This window comes from Oncorhynchus mykiss, chromosome 26 (assembly GCF_013265735.2).
Source record: "Oncorhynchus mykiss isolate Arlee chromosome 26, USDA_OmykA_1.1, whole genome shotgun sequence".
NCBI lineage: Eukaryota > Metazoa > Chordata > Actinopteri > Salmoniformes > Salmonidae > Oncorhynchus > Oncorhynchus mykiss.
The window spans coordinates 22,645,913-22,669,266 of record NC_048590.1 but is presented as its reverse complement, the minus strand read 5'-3'; the positions used below and the strand labels follow the sequence as shown (position 1 = coordinate 22,669,266).

The window sequence follows — 23,354 nt, the reverse complement described above, 5'->3', positions numbered from 1 at the left end:
TGTTTCATTTGTTTCACAGGTATACATTGTGATGGGTGCCGTAGTCAAAATGTTGTCTTGCCCGACCCAAGCCTCTGTGTCCCTGTAGGGAGTCGTTCGGGGATCAAATCAAATCAAATGTTATTTGTCACATGCCCCGAATACAACAGGTGTACACTTACAGTGAAATGCTTACTTACAAAACCCTTAACCAACAATGCAGTTATACGAAAAATAAGTGTTAAGAAAGTATTTACTAAAATAAACTGAAGTAAAAAATAAAGAAAATAAAAAATAGAAAAAGAAAATAGAAAAATGACAAATCATTAAATATCAGCAGTAAATAACAGTAGCGAGGCTATATGCAGGGGGTACTGGTACAGAGTCAATGTGCGGGGGCACCGGTTAGTCCAGATAATTGAGGTAATATGTACATGTACGTAGGTGGAGGTATAGTGACTATGCATAGATAATAAACAGAGAGTAGCAGCAGTGTAAAAATGGGGGTGGGGCGGGGGTCAATGCAAATAGTCCGGGTAGCCATTTCATTAGCTGTTCAGAAGTCTCATGGCTTGGGGGTAGAAACTGTTGGCGCTCCGGTACTGCTGGCCGTGCGGTAGCAGAGAGAACAGTCTATGACTAGGGTGGCTTTTTAGGGCCTTCCTGACACCGCCTGGTATATAGATCCTAGATGGTAGCTTGGCCCCAGTGATGTATTCGTCCGTACACACCACCCTCTGTAGTGTCTTGCGGTCAGAGGACGAGCAGTTTCCATATCAGGCGGTGATGCTCTCGATGGTGCAGCTGTAGAACTTTTTGAGGATCTGAGGACCCATGACAAATCTTTTCAGTCTCCTGAGGGGGAACAGGCATTGTCGTGCCCTCTTCACGACTGTCTTGGTGTGTTTGGACCACGATAGTTTGTTGGTGAAGGAACTTGAAGCTCTCAACCTGCTCCACTACAGCCCCGTCGATGAGAATGGGGGCGTGCTCGGCCCTCCTTTTCCTGTAATCCACGATCATCTCCTTGATCACGTTGAGGGAAATTTGTTATCCTTGCACCACACTGCCAGGTCTCTGACCACCTCCCTATAGGCTGTCTCATTGTGATCGTCGGAAAACTTAATGATGGTGTCGGAGTCGTGCTTGGCCATACAGTCATGGGTGAACAGAGTACAAGAAGGGATTGAGCACGCACCCCTGAGGGGCCCCTGTGTTGAGGATCAGTGTGGCAGATGTGTTGTTACCTACCCTTACCACCTGGGGATGGCCCGTCTGGAAGTCCAGGATCCAGTTGCAGAGGGAGGTGTTAAGTCCCAGGGTCCATAGCTTAGTGATGAGCTTGGAGGGCACGATGGTGTTGAATACTGAGCTGTAGTCAATGAATAGCATTCTCACATAGGTGTTTCTTTCGTCCAGGTGGGAAAGGCGGGAAAGGTGTGGAGTGCAATAGAGATTGTGTCATTTGTGGATCTGTGGGGGCGGTATGCAAATTGGAGTGGGTCTAGGGTTTCTGGGATAATGGTGTTGATGTGAGCCATGACCAGCATTTCAAAGCAGTTCATGGCTACAGATGTTAGTGCTACGGGTCGGTAGTCATTTAGGCAGGTTACCTTGGTGGTCTTGGGCACAGGGACTTTGGTGGTCTACTTGAAACATTTTGTTATTACAGACTTGGTCAGGGACAGGTTGAACATGTCAGTGAAGACACTTGCCAGTTGATCAGCGCATGCTCGGAGTACACGTCCTGGTAATCCCGTCTGTGAATGTTGACCTGTTTAAAGGTCTTACTCATATTGGCTACCTTTAAACAGGTCAACATTCACAAGGGGTTAACCTACCTCCTCCTCCCTCCCTGCCAGTCGTTCCTGGCATTGTGAGTGAGCGTGATGGCACTCAGAACGTGTGTCTCCGTGTGTCTCTGTGCCCCTTGGTGGGCTGTCATCACTCCCTGGCATTGGGAACACAGCACAGCTGCAGGGGAACCGCTCAGCGGGGGACCTTCGTTTCCATCTGTCTCCTATTCAGGGTGGCACCTATTTAGAGCAGCTCAGCGGCTGTGCATGCCATGAGCCATGAGAGGCAGGGAGGGAGGGAGTGCTCGAGAGTGATGGAGATAGAGACAGAGAGCGAGGGAGAGGGAGAAAGGAGGAGAAAAGAGGGGAAGGAACTAAAGGAGACTACACCTGTGGTAGTTGTGGTTTTACTCCCACCGCTTGTTAGATGTCAGGTTGTCTATAAAAGCAACACTATGAAGTTGTCAGTATTGTTAGATGTCAGGTTGTCTATAAAAGCAACACTATGAAGTTGTCAGTATTGTTAGATGTCAGGTTGTCTATAAAAGCAACACTATGAAGTTGTCAGTATTGTTAGATGTCAGGTTGTCTATAAAAGCAACACTATGAAGTTGTCAGTATTGTTAGATGTCAGGTTGTCTATAAAAGCAACACTATGAAGTTGTTTGCCAACTGGGGCACTTGGTTTATGGCAAACAGACATAATGAGCAAAATAAAAACACTGAACATTGAATCGAAATGTTTCCTCTGCACATTACACTCTTAGAAAAAAAGGTGCCATCTAGAACCTAAAACGGTTCTTCGGCTGTCCCCATAGGAGAACCCTTTGAAGAACCCTCGTTGGTTCCAGGTAGAACCGTTTTGGGTTCCATGAATATCCCTGTCCACAGAGGGTTCTATATGTAACCCAAAATGGTTCTACCTGGAACCAAAAAGGGATCTACCTGGAACCTAAAGGGTTCTCCTATGGGGACAGCAGAAGAACCCCTTTGGAACCCTTTTTTCTAAGAGTGTAGGCTAGAATAAGTAAATGCCAATATCACAGTTTAATTGCTACTTGTCTTGTAGTGCTGCTTTTTTACAAAAATTGTCACTCAGAAAATAGTATATGGGATAAACATCTGTTATCTATAACATGTTAACATTTACGGTATGCTTGCATATAATAACATGGTCACCATAACATTCTCTGCAAATATACATCAGTGGCTGCATGTGCTTGTGTGGTGAGTGGGTATGTGTGTATGAGAACGCGCTTAATTTAGCAGGTGCTCTTTGACAGTTCTTGAACGTGCGCCAAGTCTGCTGTAAAAAAAAAAAAAAAAAAAAAAAAAAAACTCAGCATGCATCTGTGTGGGGCTGCGCTGTGACAGATGGGGACGGTTTAACTTATAGAGTTCGGTTAAGATCCGGAGGTTTCTGGGGCTGTCTGTGCCAAGCAGGTGCACATAAACACACCACAGAGAGGATGGAGGAGCCTCAGCTGCCATATTTCGAGGGGCTATTTAGGAGATGTCCATAGACTACTGTATATACACTGCCAAGGCTATAAGCTCAGGGAAATCCTCTTCTATAGCTCTCTGTGTCCCCGACAAACACTCTCACAATATCCTTCTGTACTGTACAAGACAGAAAGATAGGCCATCATAGTGGAATCATACCTCCAAGCTGACAATTAACTGACAAGAACTAATATGCACCATCTGTCAAACCTACAGAGAACATAAAATAGAGAAAATTATTTTGCTGTATGTTTACGTTATACGGACCTGGAAAAAAATCTGGGGAATCCCTAACCTTTCACCAACAGTGTCACGGATATGAACACCTAAAAACAAACAGCGTGACGCAGTACAGAAACAGAATCAGTGTTCCCAGAGTCCCCAGCCAGCCACAGTGTTCCGTACAGTGTGTACCTGCGGCAGGAAAAACCCAAGTAAGGACTTGGTAAAGGTGAACGGTTCATCCACTCTGAAGTGACCAAGTGTCTGGCAGGAGGACTTTCCACCATCTGGCTGCTTCCCTCTCTCTTTATCTCTCTCTCCCTGCAGTCATGAGGCTTGTTAGACTTTCTCCTGATGCAAAAGGTGAAAAGTTCCTCTCGGCTTGTCTATATTTTATTTTACCCCATTTTCTCCCCAATTGGTAGTTACAGTCTTGTCCCATCGCTGCAACTCCCTTATGGACTCGGGAGAGGCTATGGTCGAGAGCCATGCGTCCTCCGAAACACAACCCTGCCAAGCAGCACTGCTTCTTGACACACTTCTTGCTTAACCCAGAAGCCAGTGTGTCGGAGGAAACACAGTGCAGCTGGTGGCCAGAGTCAGCGTGCATGCGCCCTGCCCGCCACAAGAAGTCGCTAGAGCGTGATGGGACAAGGACATCCCGGCCGGCCAAACCCTGCCCTAACCCGGGCGACGCTGGGCCAATTGTGCGCCGCCCCATGGGTCTCCCGGTCGCAGCCGGCTGCGACACAGCCCGGGATCGAACCCAGCTCTGTAGTGGCGCCTCAAGCACTGCGATGCAGTGCCTTAGACTGCTGCACCAGTCAGGAGGGCCCCTCTCTGCCTGTTTTTAAAGCGACAGGACAGATTTTTGAGGATGAGCACGCATTACCAGAGATGAGACCACAACTCCGGTTTCAGAAAATGAGAAGGGAAATGTAAACAAAAATAGAAAGAGAGAATCTTTCATCTGAAATAAGGCTGGTATATTTAATGACTTTCCACCAGATTTGTTATCAAAAGTCCTACTTTTCCCTTCTGATGATTCATGGGTAAAGTGATAATTAGGGCTTGTCCGTCCTCCTGCTGTGTTTTAATTTGGGGAGAGAGGCCTGCGTGTCGCTGATAGAAGGATCTCTCTGACACGGCTAGTCTAGCCTGCTACATCTGTGAGCTGCGAGCAACAGCCGCTGCGGAAGATAAGGCCAGACTAGCCGCTTGCCCAACACTCCACGCAGCGCTCCACCATCTCCTCGCTCCGGTCCCCTCCCCAGTCCCGTGACCTTATCTGTGGAGAGAAAGCACCGCTCGGTCACGATAGCACCTGCCAGGGCCAGAACTGGGCCAAAGTGATTATGTGGGAATCATTATCTCACCCCCCCCCCCCCCCCCCCCCCCCCCCCAAAAAAAAATATTTTATACCTGCCAACATCTGAGAGTAGGGGAGGCAGGCAGGGGCCTCCTCAGCCTAACACACAGGAGCATGCACATACACACTAATCCAATTGGGGCCATCTTCTCCTTCTCAGAAGGCAATCCCAGGGTTTGATTTGAGAACATACTATTACTCAGCGATTTCCTTTGGTCTTCACATGTTAACTCGCTGCACTGACATGTAGCCATGGAGAGGGTCAGTATGATGAGAGGTTTAGGAGTGAGAAATGCTGGACACACCTACATACAGTACATATAAGCAAGAAACAATTCCAACTTCGGTACATGTATTCATTCCACTGAATACTACATGGAGGCAGATTCCATCAGATTGGATGATGTCTTTGGGAAAGCTTGAATATGCTAACAAATTATTTTTGATGTTGTATTTTTTTCCAAAATAATCTTCAATCTTAGTGCACAGTTGAGTCAGGGAAGGCTCTCTAACATAGAAAGCACCTAGAATACAAAAAGGAAATGAAACCAACTGACTGTCAAGCTATAATTTCATAGTTTCCAAAGTCCCAAATGTGTCACATGATTGAACACTGCCCTTCACCCCACACACCCGTTACTCTCACATCCACTCTGCTGTCCACCATCTGTGTGCTGGTTTCACTCTGACAGACAGATGGACGGCACATCTGTGTGCTCACATCCCCTCTACTTCTGTCCCAGCTACAACACCCCGTGTGATCTGCTCTGCGGGTCAGAGGGGTCCCAGCTGTACCCTCTCTGTCGTTTCACAGAGGAACCCCTGTTACTGATTTTACCTCACCCGGCCCTGCTGGAGCATACACACACACGCACGCACGCACACACGCACGCACGCACACACACACACACACACACACACACACACACACACACACACACACACACACACACACACACACACACACACACACACACACACACACACACACACACACACACACACACACACACACACACACACACACACACACACACACACACACACCACTGGGACACCAGAGCTGAGAGGCCAAGGCAGGGGGACACTTGACGTCTGGACTGACAGAACCACAGTAAGGGAGGACAGGACCCTCGGTATCTAACCAGGGGGTGAAGCAACACCCCTAAGGACAGCGTCAGGGGGGCAGAGCTATCCATAGGGTTCAAAGTTGGGGGTAGGGCTGGCTGGGCGGAGGGAAGGAGAGGTGGAGTGAAGGGTGTAGGGAGGAAGTGTTAGGAACAGGAGGAGCCCTGTCTGTGTCCGGAGGGAAAGGGAAGACAGCGCTGCCCGGCCCGGCCACAGACACAGCTGGTTCCTGCCAGAGGAAGCCCCAACGGAGGCCGAGGCCTGGTGTCTACCGCTATCACAACCCAGCAGCACTGTTTACCTTCCCCTGGGGAACCACCCCTTTCACACGGCGGGGTCAGGACACACAGACACACACCCACACTGTTACAGTTGCACTCAGTCCCGGCTCACACGGGCGCCACTGCTCTGCTTTCACTGTGTGGACTAGAGGAGGGTTCAGGCCAGTGCACTGCCCCTCAGCCGGAACAACGAGGAAACGAGGAGCCACGAGGTTAGCTGACCTCCCCCTGCCACCCACTCACACACACACACACACACACACACACACTGTTCCCTCACACACTCCTGTTGAGTGAGTCGGAGAAAGAGAAGGGGAGAGAGAGACTACTGGGTGGAGAGAAAGAGTATCGGACACAGATAATTACACAAGTCTGGTGGCGCCGCGATCCATCTGAGGTGACGTGTCGTGGACGGGAAGAAAGTACGAGGTAAAGGAAGAGTCATTTGAAGACTGTTAGCTGCATAAAGTAAAAAGGAAGGGGAACTTTAAAGAAAGTCTTGTTCGAGTGGGAGGAAGAAGAAGTCGAGTACAAAAAGACATCTCTCTGTCTGGCAGCCATGTGATCTGGCTGTGCTGGGCTCATGTTCTAATCATGAGAGCAAGAGGACTCACTCTGTGATCTCCCCAGGCCTGGATGAGTCAGTCAGTCAGTGGGTTAGTCAGTCAGTCAGTCGGTAAGCACCCTAAGCACACAGGAGAAAGGACATCAACCCTCCGGTCTACACACAGAGAAAGTGACTTGTGTGGTCTAGTGTGTCCCCTGTCCAGTCGAGAGTTCTAGAAACACACAGAGGACAGGACAACGTTGTGGATTACTGCTGTGGGGAGGGGGGATGCAGAGTATGGCCGCCGAGGTCCACCTGGAGCGGCAGAGGAGGTCTGATCTACGGAGAGCCTCAACCTCAGCCTCCACCTCGGCCAATTTTACCGCTCCTCCCAGGGTTCCCACGGTAATGCTGACCAGTCACAGGGGGATGCTGTGCAGACGGAACCCTCACAGGCTGGAATCTGGCAACCCCAACCTGGCAACCAGGAGCCACCGCACAGCCAACCAAGGTAGGTGGTGATCCTTTTCTGTGTTATGAGAAGTACTACAGGCTGTGCCTCTGTTGGCAGCTCGCTACAGCGACGAGTGATTGTGGAGAAACTCCTGCTGTCACTTCTCCTCATTACGTTGGAGTGATTGATGTGTAATCAGGTTGCGTTGAGTTAGCGCCACATGCTCCAGACAAGACATGGAAATTAGCTTCCTACTGTAGCTCCTGTAACTATGGTGAAACGTATTTTTAAAAATTGTCATTTGATTTTCAAGGTCAAAGCAGACCCCAACTTGTTTTCATTACTGAAAGCATAGTTTGCTGTCAAAACCCTACACTGTAAAGACATTAGAAGTCAGTGGCACGTGTCCAAGTGGACAGGGAGGGAAGGGGGTTCAGGCTGGTGAGGACCTGAGGATGGGGACTTCCCTCTGGGCTTCCCCTGGTAGATGGAGGAGCCCACTTCCCTTTATTGTGTTTCTGAGGGGCTAGGGGGAGGGTGGAAGGGTAGGGGGAGGGTGGAAGGTGGAGGGTTGAGCGAGGCTCATTCATTGTCAAGCCCAGGTCAGGACCCCGAGAAACACTACTGACCCTATCAGGGCTGTTAGTTAGGTTACTGGAGTCCCCTCCCTTCCCCATCCCTCTCCTGTCTGTTAGCTTCTAGCCATCTGACCAGCACACTCAACAGCATCACTGGCTAAGGGAGAAATATGGCATAACACTAAGGAAATGGGAGTGTCCTTGTTATCTTAGTCTCATACTTTCTTCCTTTCTCAAATCCCCTCTTTCAACACTGAGAGGACTGTTTTCAGGCACACGCTGTCAACAATGTAAATGAAAATCTGGTAACTGATTCTTAAAGAGGTGTAAAAACTGGAGTAGTACCTTGAGGTAAAAACTTCACAAATCAGTGAGGCCAGTAGCAGAGAAACACAAGCATCAGACATTAAAGCTGTACTTTATAGACTCTAAATATTTAAAAGGGGTACCGTCTTAGAGGAGGACTAATACCCAACATAGTGAATTACCTGCGGCAGCTCCCATTTCATGGCAGTAATGAGCTTTGTGGACATTTCAGTGATAAGCACTCTATAATTAGGCTTAGTCATAAGCGTCCCCTGTAATTCTCTGATAAAAACCCAGCAGAACTGAGGTAAACGCTGGCCCCATCCGTCAGGCTTGCCTCATGTTCCAGGGAGGAACCAATGTCCCTATAAACAAAACTCTTTGTCTGATCAGGTAGTTTACCTATTGGGGGGGTACCGTTCAGGCAGCATCATAATGATAATGGCCTTGTGATATTTTCTTTGTGTGTGTGTGTGTGTGTGTGTGTGTGTGTGTGTGTGTGTGTGTGTGTGTGTGTGTGTGTGTGTGTGTGTGTGTGTGTGTGTGTGTGTGTGTGTGTGTGTGTGTGTGTGTGTGTGAGGCGTTATGAGACGCGGTGCAGGCTTCCTGTGAGGGAGCAGATGTCGCAGGGCTCAGGCACAGCTGCGGCGGCTGATAACCGCAGTGGCAGGGATATGTCGGCACGCTGGCTCCTCTCCCTGTGTCTTATCACCGCGCACACAGCACACAGCACACAGCACACCACAATGAGGAACTGCCGCCCGCCAACACCAGCACACCCTCACAGCCGGCCCTGAGAGAGGGGAGGGCAGGGGAAGAGAGGGGGGCGGGAGAGAGGGAGGATGGAAGGGTGGACTGAATCTAGACAGAGACTTTGAGGGAAAAGGTGGAATGAAATCACAACGAAGCTTTGGATTATTCCTATCATAGGTTTCATAAAAGCTCAGCTCTTCCTAATCCTCCATGGCTAGAGAAAGGCATATGCTTTATGTGCATGAGAGACATTTATGTATTTACAGTGCACACGCTTCAATGGCTACTCCTGTGTTGAGGACATCTGGCTCCAAGGTTGACATATATTCTACCCTACCTCTCTGTCTTCATCAACAACCTTATCATCCTCCGTCACACAACTGGATTGTATTACATGTTAGTTCTCTTAACAGAGAGGGGTATAAAACAAGGATGATGGGGGATGGGTCTGTGAGGGATATCATCATGAGAAAGAGAGAATTAGAGGGAGCGAGAGAATGTGAGAGAGAAAGGAGGGGGGAGAGGGGGGATAGAGAGAGAGACAGGGGAAAGAGAGAGACAGGGGATAGAGAGAGACGGGGTAGAGAGAGACAGGGGTAGAGAGACAGGGGATAGAGAGAGACAGGGGTAGAGAGAGACAGGAGTAGAGAGAGACAGGGGATAGAGAGAGACAGTGGTAGAGAGAGACAGGGGTAGAGAGAGACAGGGGTAGAGAGAGACAGGTGTAGAGAGAGACAGGGGTAGAGAGAGACGGGGGTAGAGAGAGACAGTGGTAGAGAGAGACAGGGGTAGAGAGAGACAGGGGTAGAGAGAGACAGTGGTAGAGAGAGACAGGGGATAGAGAGAGACAGGGGTTGAGAGAGACAGTGGATAGAGAGAGACAGGGATAGAGAGAGACAGGGGATAGAGAGAGACGGTGGATAGAGACAGACAGGGGTAGAGAGAGACAGACAGGGATAGAGAGAGACAGACAGGGATAGAGAGAGACAGGGGTTGAGAGAGAGAGTGGATAGAGAGAGACAGTGGATAGAGACAGACAGGGGTAGAGAGAGACAGGGGTAGAGAGAGACAGGGGTAGAGAGAGACAGGGGTAGAGAGAGACAGGGGGTAGAGAGAGACAGTGGTAGAGAGAGACAGGGGTAGGGAGAGACAGGTGTCATGACGTTGGCCTGGGGGGTAGGTTTATGACAGTCATAAATACCTCTTTCCACCTTTTTCCTCTCTCTACCCTACTGATGTTACATTTGCAAAACCCTTGGTTAACATAGAGATTCTGGGAACATCAGAAGGTGGGGGAAACTATATTCTGGTAAACCGACCAATGGAACATATGCGGTAGTACTTAATGAATATGATGTCAGTTCGGTTGTCATCTGAGACATTCTCATCAATGATAAGATGACATAAACTCTACAGTGGAAAGTCTACACATCAGAGTTATCAGATTCACATGGAATTGTTGTTCAATTTAAATGTTTGAATATGACATTATTCATGATGGGATGAAATGTGATTTTAGCTTCTAAAATGTGAGATTTGGGTTTTCATAAGGTGCTCTGCTCAGCAGCTGCAAACATAGGTTAGGAAGGAACAGACAGAGTATCCCGTCTACCACACAACAACGTTACTACAACGTATCCAATTGACAACCAGAGACATTCTTCAAAGGACTCGGTTGGGCAACACGGCCTTCCATCTACCACCAACCTACCGAAGCGCAGCTCAGAGTAAATATTTATTGCATTTTCCTTTTCCAAATGGGCGGTAATTTAGAATGCATAAGATACTGTATTTACGATAAAACAGCTTCGCCCTTTGTTCCTCAGTCTTCCCGCTCTTTCACTCAAACCCAGCCCTTTTCTTTTGTGTAACCAGCTGTCATATCTGTTCCGCCCGCTAGGGACGTTTTCCTTTATGACGTAATTTGTAATCAAGTTATGATTTAATTATGTGTATGTGTAACTCTGTGTGATTAGTTAGGTATTTAGCAAATATATAATTAAACCCAATTTTGTATTGCTGATTCAACTTGTTAGCCAGGGTTCGTGCAGATAACCAAGAATGTACAACTTTCAGATGAGACTGAATTAAGGTGACGATTAATATTGACTGCTATTGATGTAAAATATTACTAGGTCTTTAAGAGTTTATTCGGAAGATAACAGCTCAATAAATATTATTTTGTGGTGCCCCGACTTTCTAGTTAATTACATTTACATGATTAGCTCAATCAGGTAATATTAATTACGGATAAATTATTTTATAGAATAGCATGTCATATCACTTAATCCGGCATAGCCAAACACACGACACAGGGATAGAGAGAGACAGGGGATAGAGAGAGACAGGGGTTGAGAGAGACAGTGGATAGAGAGAGACAGGGATAGAGAGAGACAGGGGATAGAGAGAGACGGTGGATAGAGACAGACAGGGGTAGAGAGAGACAGACAGGGATAGAGAGAGACAGACAGGGATAGAGAGAGACAGGGGTTGAGAGAGAGAGTGGATAGAGAGAGACAGTGGATAGAGACAGACAGGGGTAGAGAGAGACAGGGGTAGAGAGAGACAGGGGTAGAGAGAGACAGGGGTAGAGAGAGACAGGGGGTAGAGAGAGACAGTGGTAGAGAGAGACAGGGGTAGGGAGAGACAGGTGTCATGACGTTGGCCTGGGGGGTAGGTTTATGACAGTCATAAATACCTCTTTCCACCTTTTTCCTCTCTCTACCCTACTGATGTTACATTTGCAAAACCCTTGGTTAACATAGAGATTCTGGGAACATCAGAAGGTGGGGGAAACTATATTCTGGTAAACCGACCAATGGAACATATGCGGTAGTACTTAATGAATATGATGTCAGTTCGGTTGTCATCTGAGACATTCTCATCAATGATAAGATGACATAAACTCTACAGTGGAAAGTCTACACATCAGAGTTATCAGATTCACATGGAATTGTTGTTCAATTTAAATGTTTGAATATGACATTATTCATGATGGGATGAAATGTGATTTTAGCTTCTAAAATGTGAGATTTGGGTTTTCATAAGGTGCTCTGCTCAGCAGCTGCAAACATAGGTTAGGAAGGAACAGACAGAGTATCCCGTCTACCACACAACAACGTTACTACAACGTATCCAATTGACAACCAGAGACATTCTTCAAAGGACTCGGTTGGGCAACACGGCCTTCCATCTACCACCAACCTACCGAAGCGCAGCTCAGAGTAAATATTTATTGCATTTTCCTTTTCCAAATGGGCGGTAATTTAGAATGCATAAGATACTGTATTTACGATAAAACAGCTTCGCCCTTTGTTCCTCAGTCTTCCCGCTCTTTCACTCAAACCCAGCCCTTTTCTTTTGTGTAACCAGCTGTCATATCTGTTCCGCCCGCTAGGGACGTTTTCCTTTATGACGTAATTTGTAATCAAGTTATGATTTAATTATGTGTATGTGTAACTCTGTGTGATTAGTTAGGTATTTAGCAAATATATAATTAAACCCAATTTTGTATTGCTGATTCAACTTGTTAGCCAGGGTTCGTGCAGATAACCAAGAATGTACAACTTTCAGATGAGACTGAATTAAGGTGACGATTAATATTGACTGCTATTGATGTAAAATATTACTAGGTCTTTAAGAGTTTATTCGGAAGATAACAGCTCAATAAATATTATTTTGTGGTGCCCCGACTTTCTAGTTAATTACATTTACATGATTAGCTCAATCAGGTAATATTAATTACGGATAAATTATTTTATAGAATAGCATGTCATATCACTTAATCCGGCATAGCCAAACACACGACACAGGGATAGAGAGAGACAGGGGGTAGAGAGAGACAGGGGGTAGAGAGAGACAGGGATAGAGAGAGACAGACAGGGATAGAGAGAAACCGACAGGGATAGAGAGAGACGGGGATAGAGAGACACAGGGGTAGAAAGAGACAGGGGCTAGAGAGAGATGGGGTAGAGAGAGACAGTGGTAGAGAGAGACAGGGATAGAGAGAGACAGGGTAGAGAGAGACAGTGGTAGAGAGAGACAGGGGATAGAGAGAGACAGGGGTAGAGAGAGACAGTGGTAGAGAGATACAGGGGGTAGAGAGAGACAGGGGGTAGAGAGAGACAGAGGGTAGAGAGAGACAGGGGTAGAGAGAGACAGGGGTAGAGAGAGACAGGGATAGAGAGAGACAGGGTAGAGAGAGACGGGGTAGAGAGAGACAGGGGTAGAGAGAGACAGGGGGAAGAGAGATACAGGGAGTAGAGAGAGACAGGGAGTAGAGAGAGACAGGGATAGAGAGAGACAGGGGATAGAGAGAGACAGGGGATAGAGAGAGACAGGGGAAGAGAGAGACAGGGGGTAGAGAGAGTCAGGGGATAGAGAGAGACAGGGGATAGAGAGAGACAGGGGATAGAGAGAGACAGGGGATAGAGAGAGACAGGGGGTAGAGAGAGACAGGGGATAGGGAGAGACAGGGGATAGAGAGAGTCAGGGGATAGAGAGAGACAGGGGATAGAGAGAGACAGGGATAGAGAGAGACAGGGATAGAGAGAGACAGGGGTTAGAGAGAGACAGGGGATAGAGAGAGACAGGGGTAGAGAGCGACAGGGGTAGAGAGAGACAGGGGATAGAGAGAGACAGGGGATAGAGAGAGATGGGGATAGAGAGAGAAAGGGGATAGAGAGAGACAGGGGATAGAGAGAGACAGGGATAGAGAGAGACAGGGGATAGCGAGAGACAGGGGTAGAGAGAGACAGGGGATAGAGAGAGACAGGGAGTAGAGAGAGACAGGGGATAGAGAGAGACAGGGGTAGAGAGAGACAGGGGATAGAAAGAGACAGGGGTAGAGAGAGACAGGGGATAGAGAGAGACAGGGATAAAGAGAGACAGGGGTAGAGAGCGACAGGGATAGAGAGAGACAGGGGATAGAGAGAGACAGGGATAGAGAGAGACAGGGGATAGAGACAGACAGGGATAGAGAGAGACAGGGGTAGAGAGCGACAGGGATAGAGAGAGACGGGGGTAAAGAGAGACGGGGGTAAAGAGAGACAGGGGATAGAGAGAGACAGGGGAAGAGAGAGACAGGGGTAGAGAGAGACAGGGGTAGAGAGAGACAGGGAGCAGTTATCCTCTCTATTTCATCTGCACCAGCTTTGCGGTTTCTGTGAAGAACAGATGTTCGCTACTTGATACAGTGCACCATGCCCCTCTCCTTGCTATCTTCAGTCCCAGCACTACCAACTGTCTGCACACACACATTCTCCCTCTCTCTCTCTTGCATGCCAATGTGGACACAATTGCTTGCCTGAATACATGTGGATGTATTCAGGTGAAAACAGGGTAAATTGAGAACTTTCTACTGCTGCCCAATTGACTTTCTCTCCTGCTCCTACATCCCGCTCTTTAGTAAACATTTCACTTTAACGAGGTGCTATTTCCTGATCCTTTAGCAGGGCTGGTCACCAGCCACCGCTGACCTCGGGGTCTCCTCTTTCACAGACGCTGAGCTAAGCAGAGTACAGTGTGTGTGTGTGTGCGTGTGTGTGTGTGTGTGTGTGTGTGTGTGTGTGTGTGTGTGTGTGTGTGTGTGTGTGTGTGTGTGTGTGTGTGTGTGTGTGTGCGTGCGTGCGTAGGTACGTGCGTGTCCTCTGGCCCTGCTACGAATTAAAAATAATGTAGGAGAATTACTGTTTAAAACGAAGAGAGCATCATTTTGAGTTTAAATTCCCATCATGCTTTGGAACGGCCACTTTACTGCACGACTGCAAATAGAATGTCAGAGGGTCTATATGGATGCAATTTGTAAAACCAGCATCAAACGTGTGCTTGACTAGACGGAGCAATGATCCGATGCTACATTATAGCAGAGGAGCTCTCTGTCTGTCTCTCTCTCCTCCTGCGTTTTATATTCCTTGGCATCGTCTGGTGACTTTAAAGACGTTCACGACGCTGATATGAAAGCTGCCAGATAGCACACGGCTTCCACGGTCATACCACCTCAAAATAGCAAACTTCAACGTGAGTGTCAAAAACAACCATGGGAATGTTTCTATAGCGAAAAGCTCTCGCTACACCCGCGGTAACATCTGCGAAATATGTGTATGTGGCCCATTCAAATTGAATCTGATTTGATTTTGCGTTTACTTTGCCGCACCAGTGCCGTGGGTTGCATCAGAAAGTGTAGCAACGAACACACAGTATAATCCTGAGCACGATACGTTTTCCATTTAGAGAGAAAGAGACGATTTTGTGTTAACCGCTTCTCCCCAAAATAATGTACTTTTACACTGCTGCCTTTAATGGCAACTCAATAACAGCGTCCACTGAATGTGGATCCAAGCAGCAGAGCACAATGGAGCTGCGTTCCTTTCAGACGAGAGGCACAGCATCCTTATCTCTTTTCGACACGCCAGCCAGCCTGTGACTGGAGCGAGAGGAAAGGATTTACAATGTGTGAGTGGAGGAAATGCTCCAGTCCAGACCTCTGTGAGTTCTCTCCCCGTAGAGCCACCGCTGCCCCGTGTGTCCCCGGGTCTGTCACAGAGACCTTCATTACCATACCTACACAATGATCAGCCCCTCAATCTACCCTGCGCATCTCAGACCAGTCCTCCACCACCATCAGATACAGGCAACGCAACGAGGTGGAGAGAACAAAAGAAAGACAGGGGAGAAAGAGAGGGAGGACAAAGCCGGGTCGTTTGTGTTCATTAATGCCATCAAAAGGAAGTCAGGGTCTGAGGACGAGTGTCGGGAAAGGAGGGAGTTCAGTTCATTGAGGGAGATCAATTTAGTTCCCACCTTGTGTTTCTGTTGTGGGGAGGAGTTATCAGACGCGCCACATGGAGGGTCATCCCATCCAAACACATCACCCGACAAAAGACAAAATTAAGAAAAGAATGAGGGGCTGTCATTTGGGGAGCTGACAAGCCGCCTGCCCGTATTCCCAGAGGAGAATAGCACGCCGTCAATCATAATGCTATCATGGTGACAGGAATCCTTTTTGGTTTCACCCCATGCCCCACACACTGTCACTCATGGTCCCCCCTACCCACCCATCACCTCTCAACATCCAGTATTATTTACTCGAATTAAACCAAAGGACCCAGGTAAACATAAGGATATTCAATCGAAAACATACCTTTACGTTCAGTTTTACACACACACACACACACACACAGTGTGTGTGGCCCTCAGATGGACCTGCAGGGCCAGAACATGCAAGGCTATAACTCCCCAGCAGGAAAGAGAGGGGCTTTTACCACTCCATCAAGTCCTGGGACGATCCACCATCCATCTCTCTGACAACCCAAATCCCAGGATGCCACATGGAGACCCTGATAGGATGGGTTACTTGCATTGGGGAGTGTGTGAGGGTCTGGGTGTGTGTGTTTAATTCTTCCACCATTCTAAGCCCAATGCAGCACAGTAGCCAGTTATAGTGTTGGTGTCTGAATTATTAAAACGGTAAGTATTGAGAAATTGTTTATCTTCGGAAATGCATGGATTGGTGTGTAAACAACACACAACCAGCTCTCTTTCTCGAGAAAACTCTGAGTGAGGCAGACAGAGCTGTAGAATATCTGATTCATCCTGAGACTGCTCACTGGATGGATCAGACTTTGATATGGTAGAGAGAGAATCGTGGCAGCTGTCATAAAGAGAAGAACAAATTGCAATGGCAGGTACTACACAATATACCTTATCAGTTCTCCCCCCAACTGAGAGCAATAATTTTAGGCCACAACTCACTCACTCCAGTCCCTTATGCTTGGTTATAATGGCGGATAGAGATCCCTGTTCCTACTGATTTGCTTATGGGTCTGTGGCCATTCACTAATCATGTCAATAATCATACAGATTATAAGTGTGATGGATTACCTCCAAACTGCATAACCTGTTTGATATCTGAGATGGTCAGTAATACACAGAAACAACTCGTCCCCTTTAGACAGTTCCCCTTACCTGTATCTGAGAGAACACCTCACACCCCAGACACCTGACTGGTGAGACAGGACACACTGGATAGCAGCTGTCTCTGTGTACTCTTGACTGACTTTGTTAGTTCTATAGACACAGTAGAGGTGAGGAGGAGAGTGTTTGTTTTGTCTTCAGTAGGCTACCCCTCTTCCTCCGTGTCTGCAACAAAGCGTAAAGGGCACACGGGTGTAGAATTCTCAGCTAGTGAAACCAGATGAACGGTGGTGCGCGACGGTTCAATGCATCAATAAATGAGCACCGTTTACTTTTAGAATTTTTCAAATTTCCGGCGTCTAATGCAAACAGGCCTACGAGGCAAACTCTTAGCTAACTAGGCATGGGCATTTGTGCTAAACGCAAAGCCATCATATGTATTCACTCAAACACACACACACACACACACACACACACAGCATTCACTCAAACACACACACACACACACACACACACAGCATTCACTCAAACACACACACACTCTGAGGATGTAGGATGGAATAACGGTAGAACAGTCGCACTATGGTGTTTGCCTGCAGATTCTGGAGGTGCAAATCCAACCACCACCAACCACATATTGTTTACAGACACCTTTCAGCCAAAATCACCTTTTGTGATAGCTACTGCACACCGGTATTTTTTTAAACATATTATTTTATCTATATTGTTGCCTATCACTTGTTTTCTTTGGTGCAGATAAATAAATGTGCCTTGACCATGGGCGAAAGTGTCAGGTGAACAAGATTAGGCCTCCCTAGGCTAAAGCAGACATTGTGTATTTATTTTCTACCATTGTCTGTTGAGAAGTAAGAGGAAAATGTCCACTGATTGTCAAGTGTCTGAACGAGCACTTAATTGGGTGGCCATTGGTAGAAATGATGAGATGATGTTGAGGGCATTGCACTGGGAGATTGCCTAGGCGACGGGTGAGGTGGTTTTCGAGCTGCTGTCTGCTGATGTGAGGAAACAGCGGCCCCCATGGGTAGACTTGGGGAAATGATTCTCTATGGGGAAAATGTCAGACAATACAGAATGCATAGAGAATGGTATTAATACTAGAGAATGGTATTATAGCTACTGTAGACGCCTGTATTTACACTTTATCAACCCCCTCTGACTATTTGATGTCGGCTATATATGCTAAACTAAATTATGGAATTAGGCTAATTTAACACTAGGCTACAAATATTCGTTGTTTCTTTGCACATAAAATAGGCCTATGCCAGTGAAGAGAGTTAATAAATCCAATAGGGCTGAAGAAGTAAAAACCTCACCTGGGTGAAAACATTGCATTTCTAGAATTTACTAAAGAACATGATGTAAACTTCTGTACTTGTTTCCAGTATAAATCAATAGCCTAGATTTGTGCACAGTGTGTGTCTGTGTGTGTGCGTGAGGTCATAGTTTCATGAGTTTTATTATGCGAGAAAAAAAATTGACAATATGGAGATTGGACGCGTGCTGTCAATTGTCAATGCTATTGCAGAATCGAGCAGCAAGGAGGCTGTCAACTCGTATATCTGATGAGGAAAGAGGAGGAGAGGGAGAGAGAGAGAGAGAGAGAGCGAGAGAGAGCGAGAGAGAGAGGTTAGGAGCTCCGTACGCATCCTGCTCCAGATGGCGATTTAAACGCAGACAGACGGCTACAGAGGGATAGAGAGAATCACAAGACTGCACACTAGACCCGCGAGCTCAAAAATAATCGAAAACTACAAAAATGAACCAAAACACGAAATGAGCGACAACAAAGAGAACCATTTAAGCGCTCGAAATATGATGAATGTTTTTTACTGACTGGAGTTGACAACAGCATCTCAAGCCAATTGTTTCAGTGGAATGAGCGGTCCTCGATGCCTGAACAGTTGGATCCGTGGGCAAATGACGGTCTGAGAAGCGCGGTGTCTGCTGAGCAAAACCGAGTGTTTTCACTCGGCTTCGACATTATCAAACAAAGGGAGACTCATTTTACGGATGTATAAAGACTTGATATTGTAAAACTAATTTGCACGATTGTTTCAAAGTCGTCTACCGAGGAGTAGCATTTGGAACAAGAGGATCCATATGCCCAGATGAATTTCATATTTTTACATTGGATGTAAACCCACGGCGCGCATCGGACACGGATTTGTGAAGTAGCCTATTTTCTCTTGACAATTTTAAGATTACACAAAATATTGATATTTTGTATCGGTTTGCTGACGGTGAGCACACATGTTAATACTTAGCTAAATCAACTATCTATGTGCTTTCTTTACTGTATTATCATCCCCTTGCTAACAGAACATGAGATCTAAAGAAACAACTCACATTTAGATAACGGAGAGAAGTTGTGATTTCCCCCCCCCCCCCCCCCCCCATCTAAATCCAGATAAACTGTTGTTTTTTACCATCAAAACGGGACAGTAAACCAAAGACGTCTATGTACTAAAGGATCGCACAGCTCTGTCTAGCTTTGCAAAATAGTTATCAATTTATATATAAGAAGTGAATTACCTCATCATTTATTGAACCCGAAAAGTCAACAACACCGCTTTGAATCCAAAGGAAACAAATATTTTTTTTTGTTTGACTGTAAAAGTGTCGAATTGGTCTTTTTTTTTTCTCTCTCTCTCAATACCTTTCATTATCAGAGAGAAGGAATAACACCTTAATGAATGGTGTTCAATATCTCCGAAGGCTTTATCCTTTCTTCCAAATAATGAGGATCGGGGCGTTATAATCGTCATTCTTTGGTCTGGATTATTTTCGCTGCAATTACCTGAACCTGAACCCGACCTTCACAAAGTAAGTCACACTATTAGGCTACATGTTTATTGCAAAGGATAAATTATAGCCTACTGATTGTGTGCTTGTTCGATGCGAGAGAGACGTTTGGACACGGTTGCTTCTGGCATAAAGCACATATTGCATTTTATTGTGTAGCCTATTTTGTACCCTTGAATTTGTACACCTATTTTATGAACTATAGCCGAGGCTAGATGGTGAGGTTGGGTGATAATCACTATTTAGCTAGGTAGCATAGCATAGTAAAGACGTGATTTTACATGTCCATGATGTTAATATAACTGCAGATATTATTATGCCGATCTTAAATGACAATCAATGCTCTTCCTATATTATGTCAAATAGCATGTCAAAAGTTGTATTTTCAAGGGCAATAAAATAATTCCCTTATCGATTAGAAATCATGTGTTATTATACCGTTTTTCTTGACTTTTTTCGTTGTTGCCTAAAGCATTGTCAGCTATTTTTACGGGAACTTTCATTCATGTTATTAAACTGTAAACATTAGTGTTCAGTATAGTTTCAGTGCTTCCCCATTGGTGGCGTTGAATCCAAATGTTTCCCTATTAATGGTTTCATTTTGACACAGACACTGCAGTCGCAGTGGATGATGGTTCTCTTATCTGGAGAAAAAAAAAATACAATTATAGGCTAAAACAATTGTGCCGATGTAGAATTTGTGATGAAGAGGCAACAATGTATCAGCCAAATTGAAAGCATTGTAGCTTCGATAAGCCATATCAGACACTTGATAAGACAACTTTTCATAGGCCTATAATATTAATGGTAGACTAGTATCAATAACTAGTAGGCCTTTTTCATCGCAAACAACAGAGAAGATAATACATCTTTACGTCAACATAAATATGGATTTGACCACTTTTCCCAGCAATGTTTGTTCATGGCAATTGTGGGGCCATAAGGCGTCTGCCTTTCTCTGGATACAGGTGGTCTTAACATAAATGCGCTCTTCTAGGTATAGTAGGCCCACACAAATGAAGCTAACGGCACATGATGTGGTGTCTCTGCTGGTGGAGAGCTCCTTGTGTGATGGAACATGGAGGCGTAAATATACAGTTGTTCGGTCAAGGTTGTGGTTTCTAGGGCTTTGTGCTCTCGCATCTGTCGTGTCTTCCTTCCTGTGGCGGTACCTGTACCTCACCACAACTCCCACATCAAAGTACCGACTGAAAGTAGTCCCACATCTAGAGGCCTTGGTTTTGTTTTGATATCTTGTGGCCGCCGTCCTTGAGTGATACGTGATTGGAGGAAGGATGGATGTTCAAAGTATTCGGACCAGGTCCTGGCCTGTTGTCACAAATCAGTGGAAGTGCTGTGCTATATTATTCTGTTATATATATTTACACAATATCATCATGTGTTACAGAGGCATGGTAGTTGATGTATTTTGCACACCAACCGAACGGGCCAAACTGTTTCTAGAAGCCTAGGCTAACATGTGCACATAACCTGGAATAACCTGATCATCTCCCATGGTGTGAACTTCTGGAATAGCTGGCCTGGAATTGAAAGGCCTCTCTCACCTCTCTTTTCCCCTTTAGCGGTGTACAGGTGAAAGACAGCTGCCCGCCCGTGAACCCCCCCCCCTCCCCTCCCATGCACTTACTCCGATCTCTCATCTCATGGGTGTGATGATCAGACTCCACAGTGGGTCAATTGCCAGATATTCAATTCACAAAACGGCGCCTCTCAGTTTCAAGGCCAGAAAATGCAATATGGAGCTGGTGTCTGTGCCAGCCAGGATAATGAGTGAGCAGAACTGTATTGGGCGTCAGAGAGTAGAAGAAGAAGCACATCGATGAGACAGCCTATTGGCATCGCTGCCAGACAGACAAAGTAACAACATTGCTCTAGCCTAGTGAAAGACAGAAGGAATTGGGTTGGAAGCAATAGTATTTAATGAAACATCTCAAACTAAATAGGATTAGAAGACATTCTAAACTAGATACACACTCTGTATGCTGAACATTAGGAACACCTTCCTAATATTCCAGTTGCACCCCTCCCCTTTTTGCCCTCAGAACAGCCTCAATTCGTCAGGGCATGGACTCTACAAGGTGTCGAAAGCGTTCCACAGGGATGCTGGCCCGTGTTGACTGCAATGCTTCCCACAGTTGTGTCAAGTTGGCTGGATGTCCTTTGTGTGGTGGACCATTCTTGATAAACACAGGAAACTGTTGGGCGTGAGAAACCCAGCAGAGTTGCAGTTCTTGACACAAACCGGTGCGCCTGGCACCTACTACCATAGCCCGTTCAAAGGCTCTTAAATCCTTTGTCTTGCCCATTCAGCCATTCAATTGAAACGTGCACAATCCATGTCTCAATTTTCTCCTACCGTTCATCTACAGTGATTGAAGTGGATTTAATGAATTACATCAAGAAGTGGTATATCAGACAGTATATCACGGGTATGACAGAGCTTTCACCTGGTCAGTCTATGCCATGGAAAGAGCAGGTGTTCCTAATGTTTTGTATACACCGTGTATAAAAGACAAATAAATGTAACTTAAAAAAGATTACTCTGTGTGGATGACTCATCATGGCCAAAAAGTCACTCACTTGAGCCTCCATGAACTCTGATATCCGTCAGTGGATTCTTCTCTAAATGCATCTGTAAAAACTGAGGACATTTTCTCTGCAGGACATCACATGAATTGACTATTCAATTGGCCCTGGCGGTAAAGAACAGCTGATAATAGACAGACAATAGATGGAGAGATCCAAAGGTGAAACCACACTACAGCCGTTCAGCATTACCGCACATTACCACCAAACATCCCCACCGCCCGCCACTCTTCTCCAAAGGCAGATGTCCCCACTTCATCATTAAGTGCCTCTCTTAAAGAAAACCATTCATTACCCCACTGGAGTTTATTCCGTCTCTGCTACTACCACTCTTGTATGGATGTCTCCCTCACGTTTAATGGGCAGACGGAAAAATACCACAGGAGGAAAAAAAAAGTTATTTTAAAAGAGATACGGTCTCTTGTGCCAAAGCCACATGCCAATAGAGAGATGTTATAGTGCAGTGATGGAGTCTCACCGGCCTCCTCTGTGGAAAGAAGCAGAGAGGCAGACCATGCAGTGTGTAGCTCGCAGGCTGCTGCCTGACAAACACCAGTCCTCATAGACACTAAGAGCCCCACTTTGAGGTGTCATAACTCAGCCCACAGTGGTAGCAGAAACATACTGAAGGTATGACCAGGGGGTTGTATACTATTATAAACTGGGTGGTTCGAGCCCTGAATGCTGATTGGCTGAAAGCTGTGGTATATCAGACAGTATATCACGGGTATGACAAAACATTTTGTTTTTACTGCTTTAATTACATTGGTAACCAGTTTATAACAGGAAAGTGTCCTTATTGGTCACTCATGGCAGGGTAGGCCATGCTGTTGGTTGAAGGTGATAGTGTCTGTTGCCTGGTCCCCCTGCCGGTTGGTTCGCCAGGTGACAATGTCACAGCACAGTGACCTGCAGCCGGAGTGTGCTGGGCAGCGGGGTGGGGAGCGGGGTGGCGGGCTTGTGCATGTGAGAGGTAATTATTGTAATTTGAGTGCGGGCGGTGCAGGTGAAGTTGGCCGTCTTCTAATTAATGAGAGGAGCAGATGGCAGTGGGCGGGAGCACGCAGCCGGCCGGCCGGCAGAGTGTGTGTATG

The 23,354-nt window shown here is 46.4% G+C and overlaps 1 protein-coding gene across 12 annotated transcripts in view; it reads left to right on the top strand.

The window, feature by feature from the left end:
* Nucleotides 1-6,028: 6,028 nt before the first annotated feature.
* The window catches only part of LOC110506413 (protein CBFA2T3), a 56,834-nt gene continuing 39,508 nt past the window's right edge, over nucleotides 6,029-23,354 (top strand). The window contains exons 1-2 of one of the 12 annotated variants that reach the window (XM_036963511.1): nucleotides 17,356-19,091; nucleotides 19,521-19,674. Coding sequence is in view for 8 of the 12 variants with exons in the window: in XM_036963507.1 (XP_036819402.1) it covers nucleotides 7,114-7,336 (223 nt within the window). In the remaining 4 variants the exon portion in view is untranslated. Of the gene's footprint in view, nucleotides 7,337-17,354; nucleotides 19,675-23,354 lie in introns of those variants that run through there. The other 11 variants (XM_036963507.1, XM_036963504.1, XM_036963506.1 and 8 more) reach the window with 11 other exon arrangements.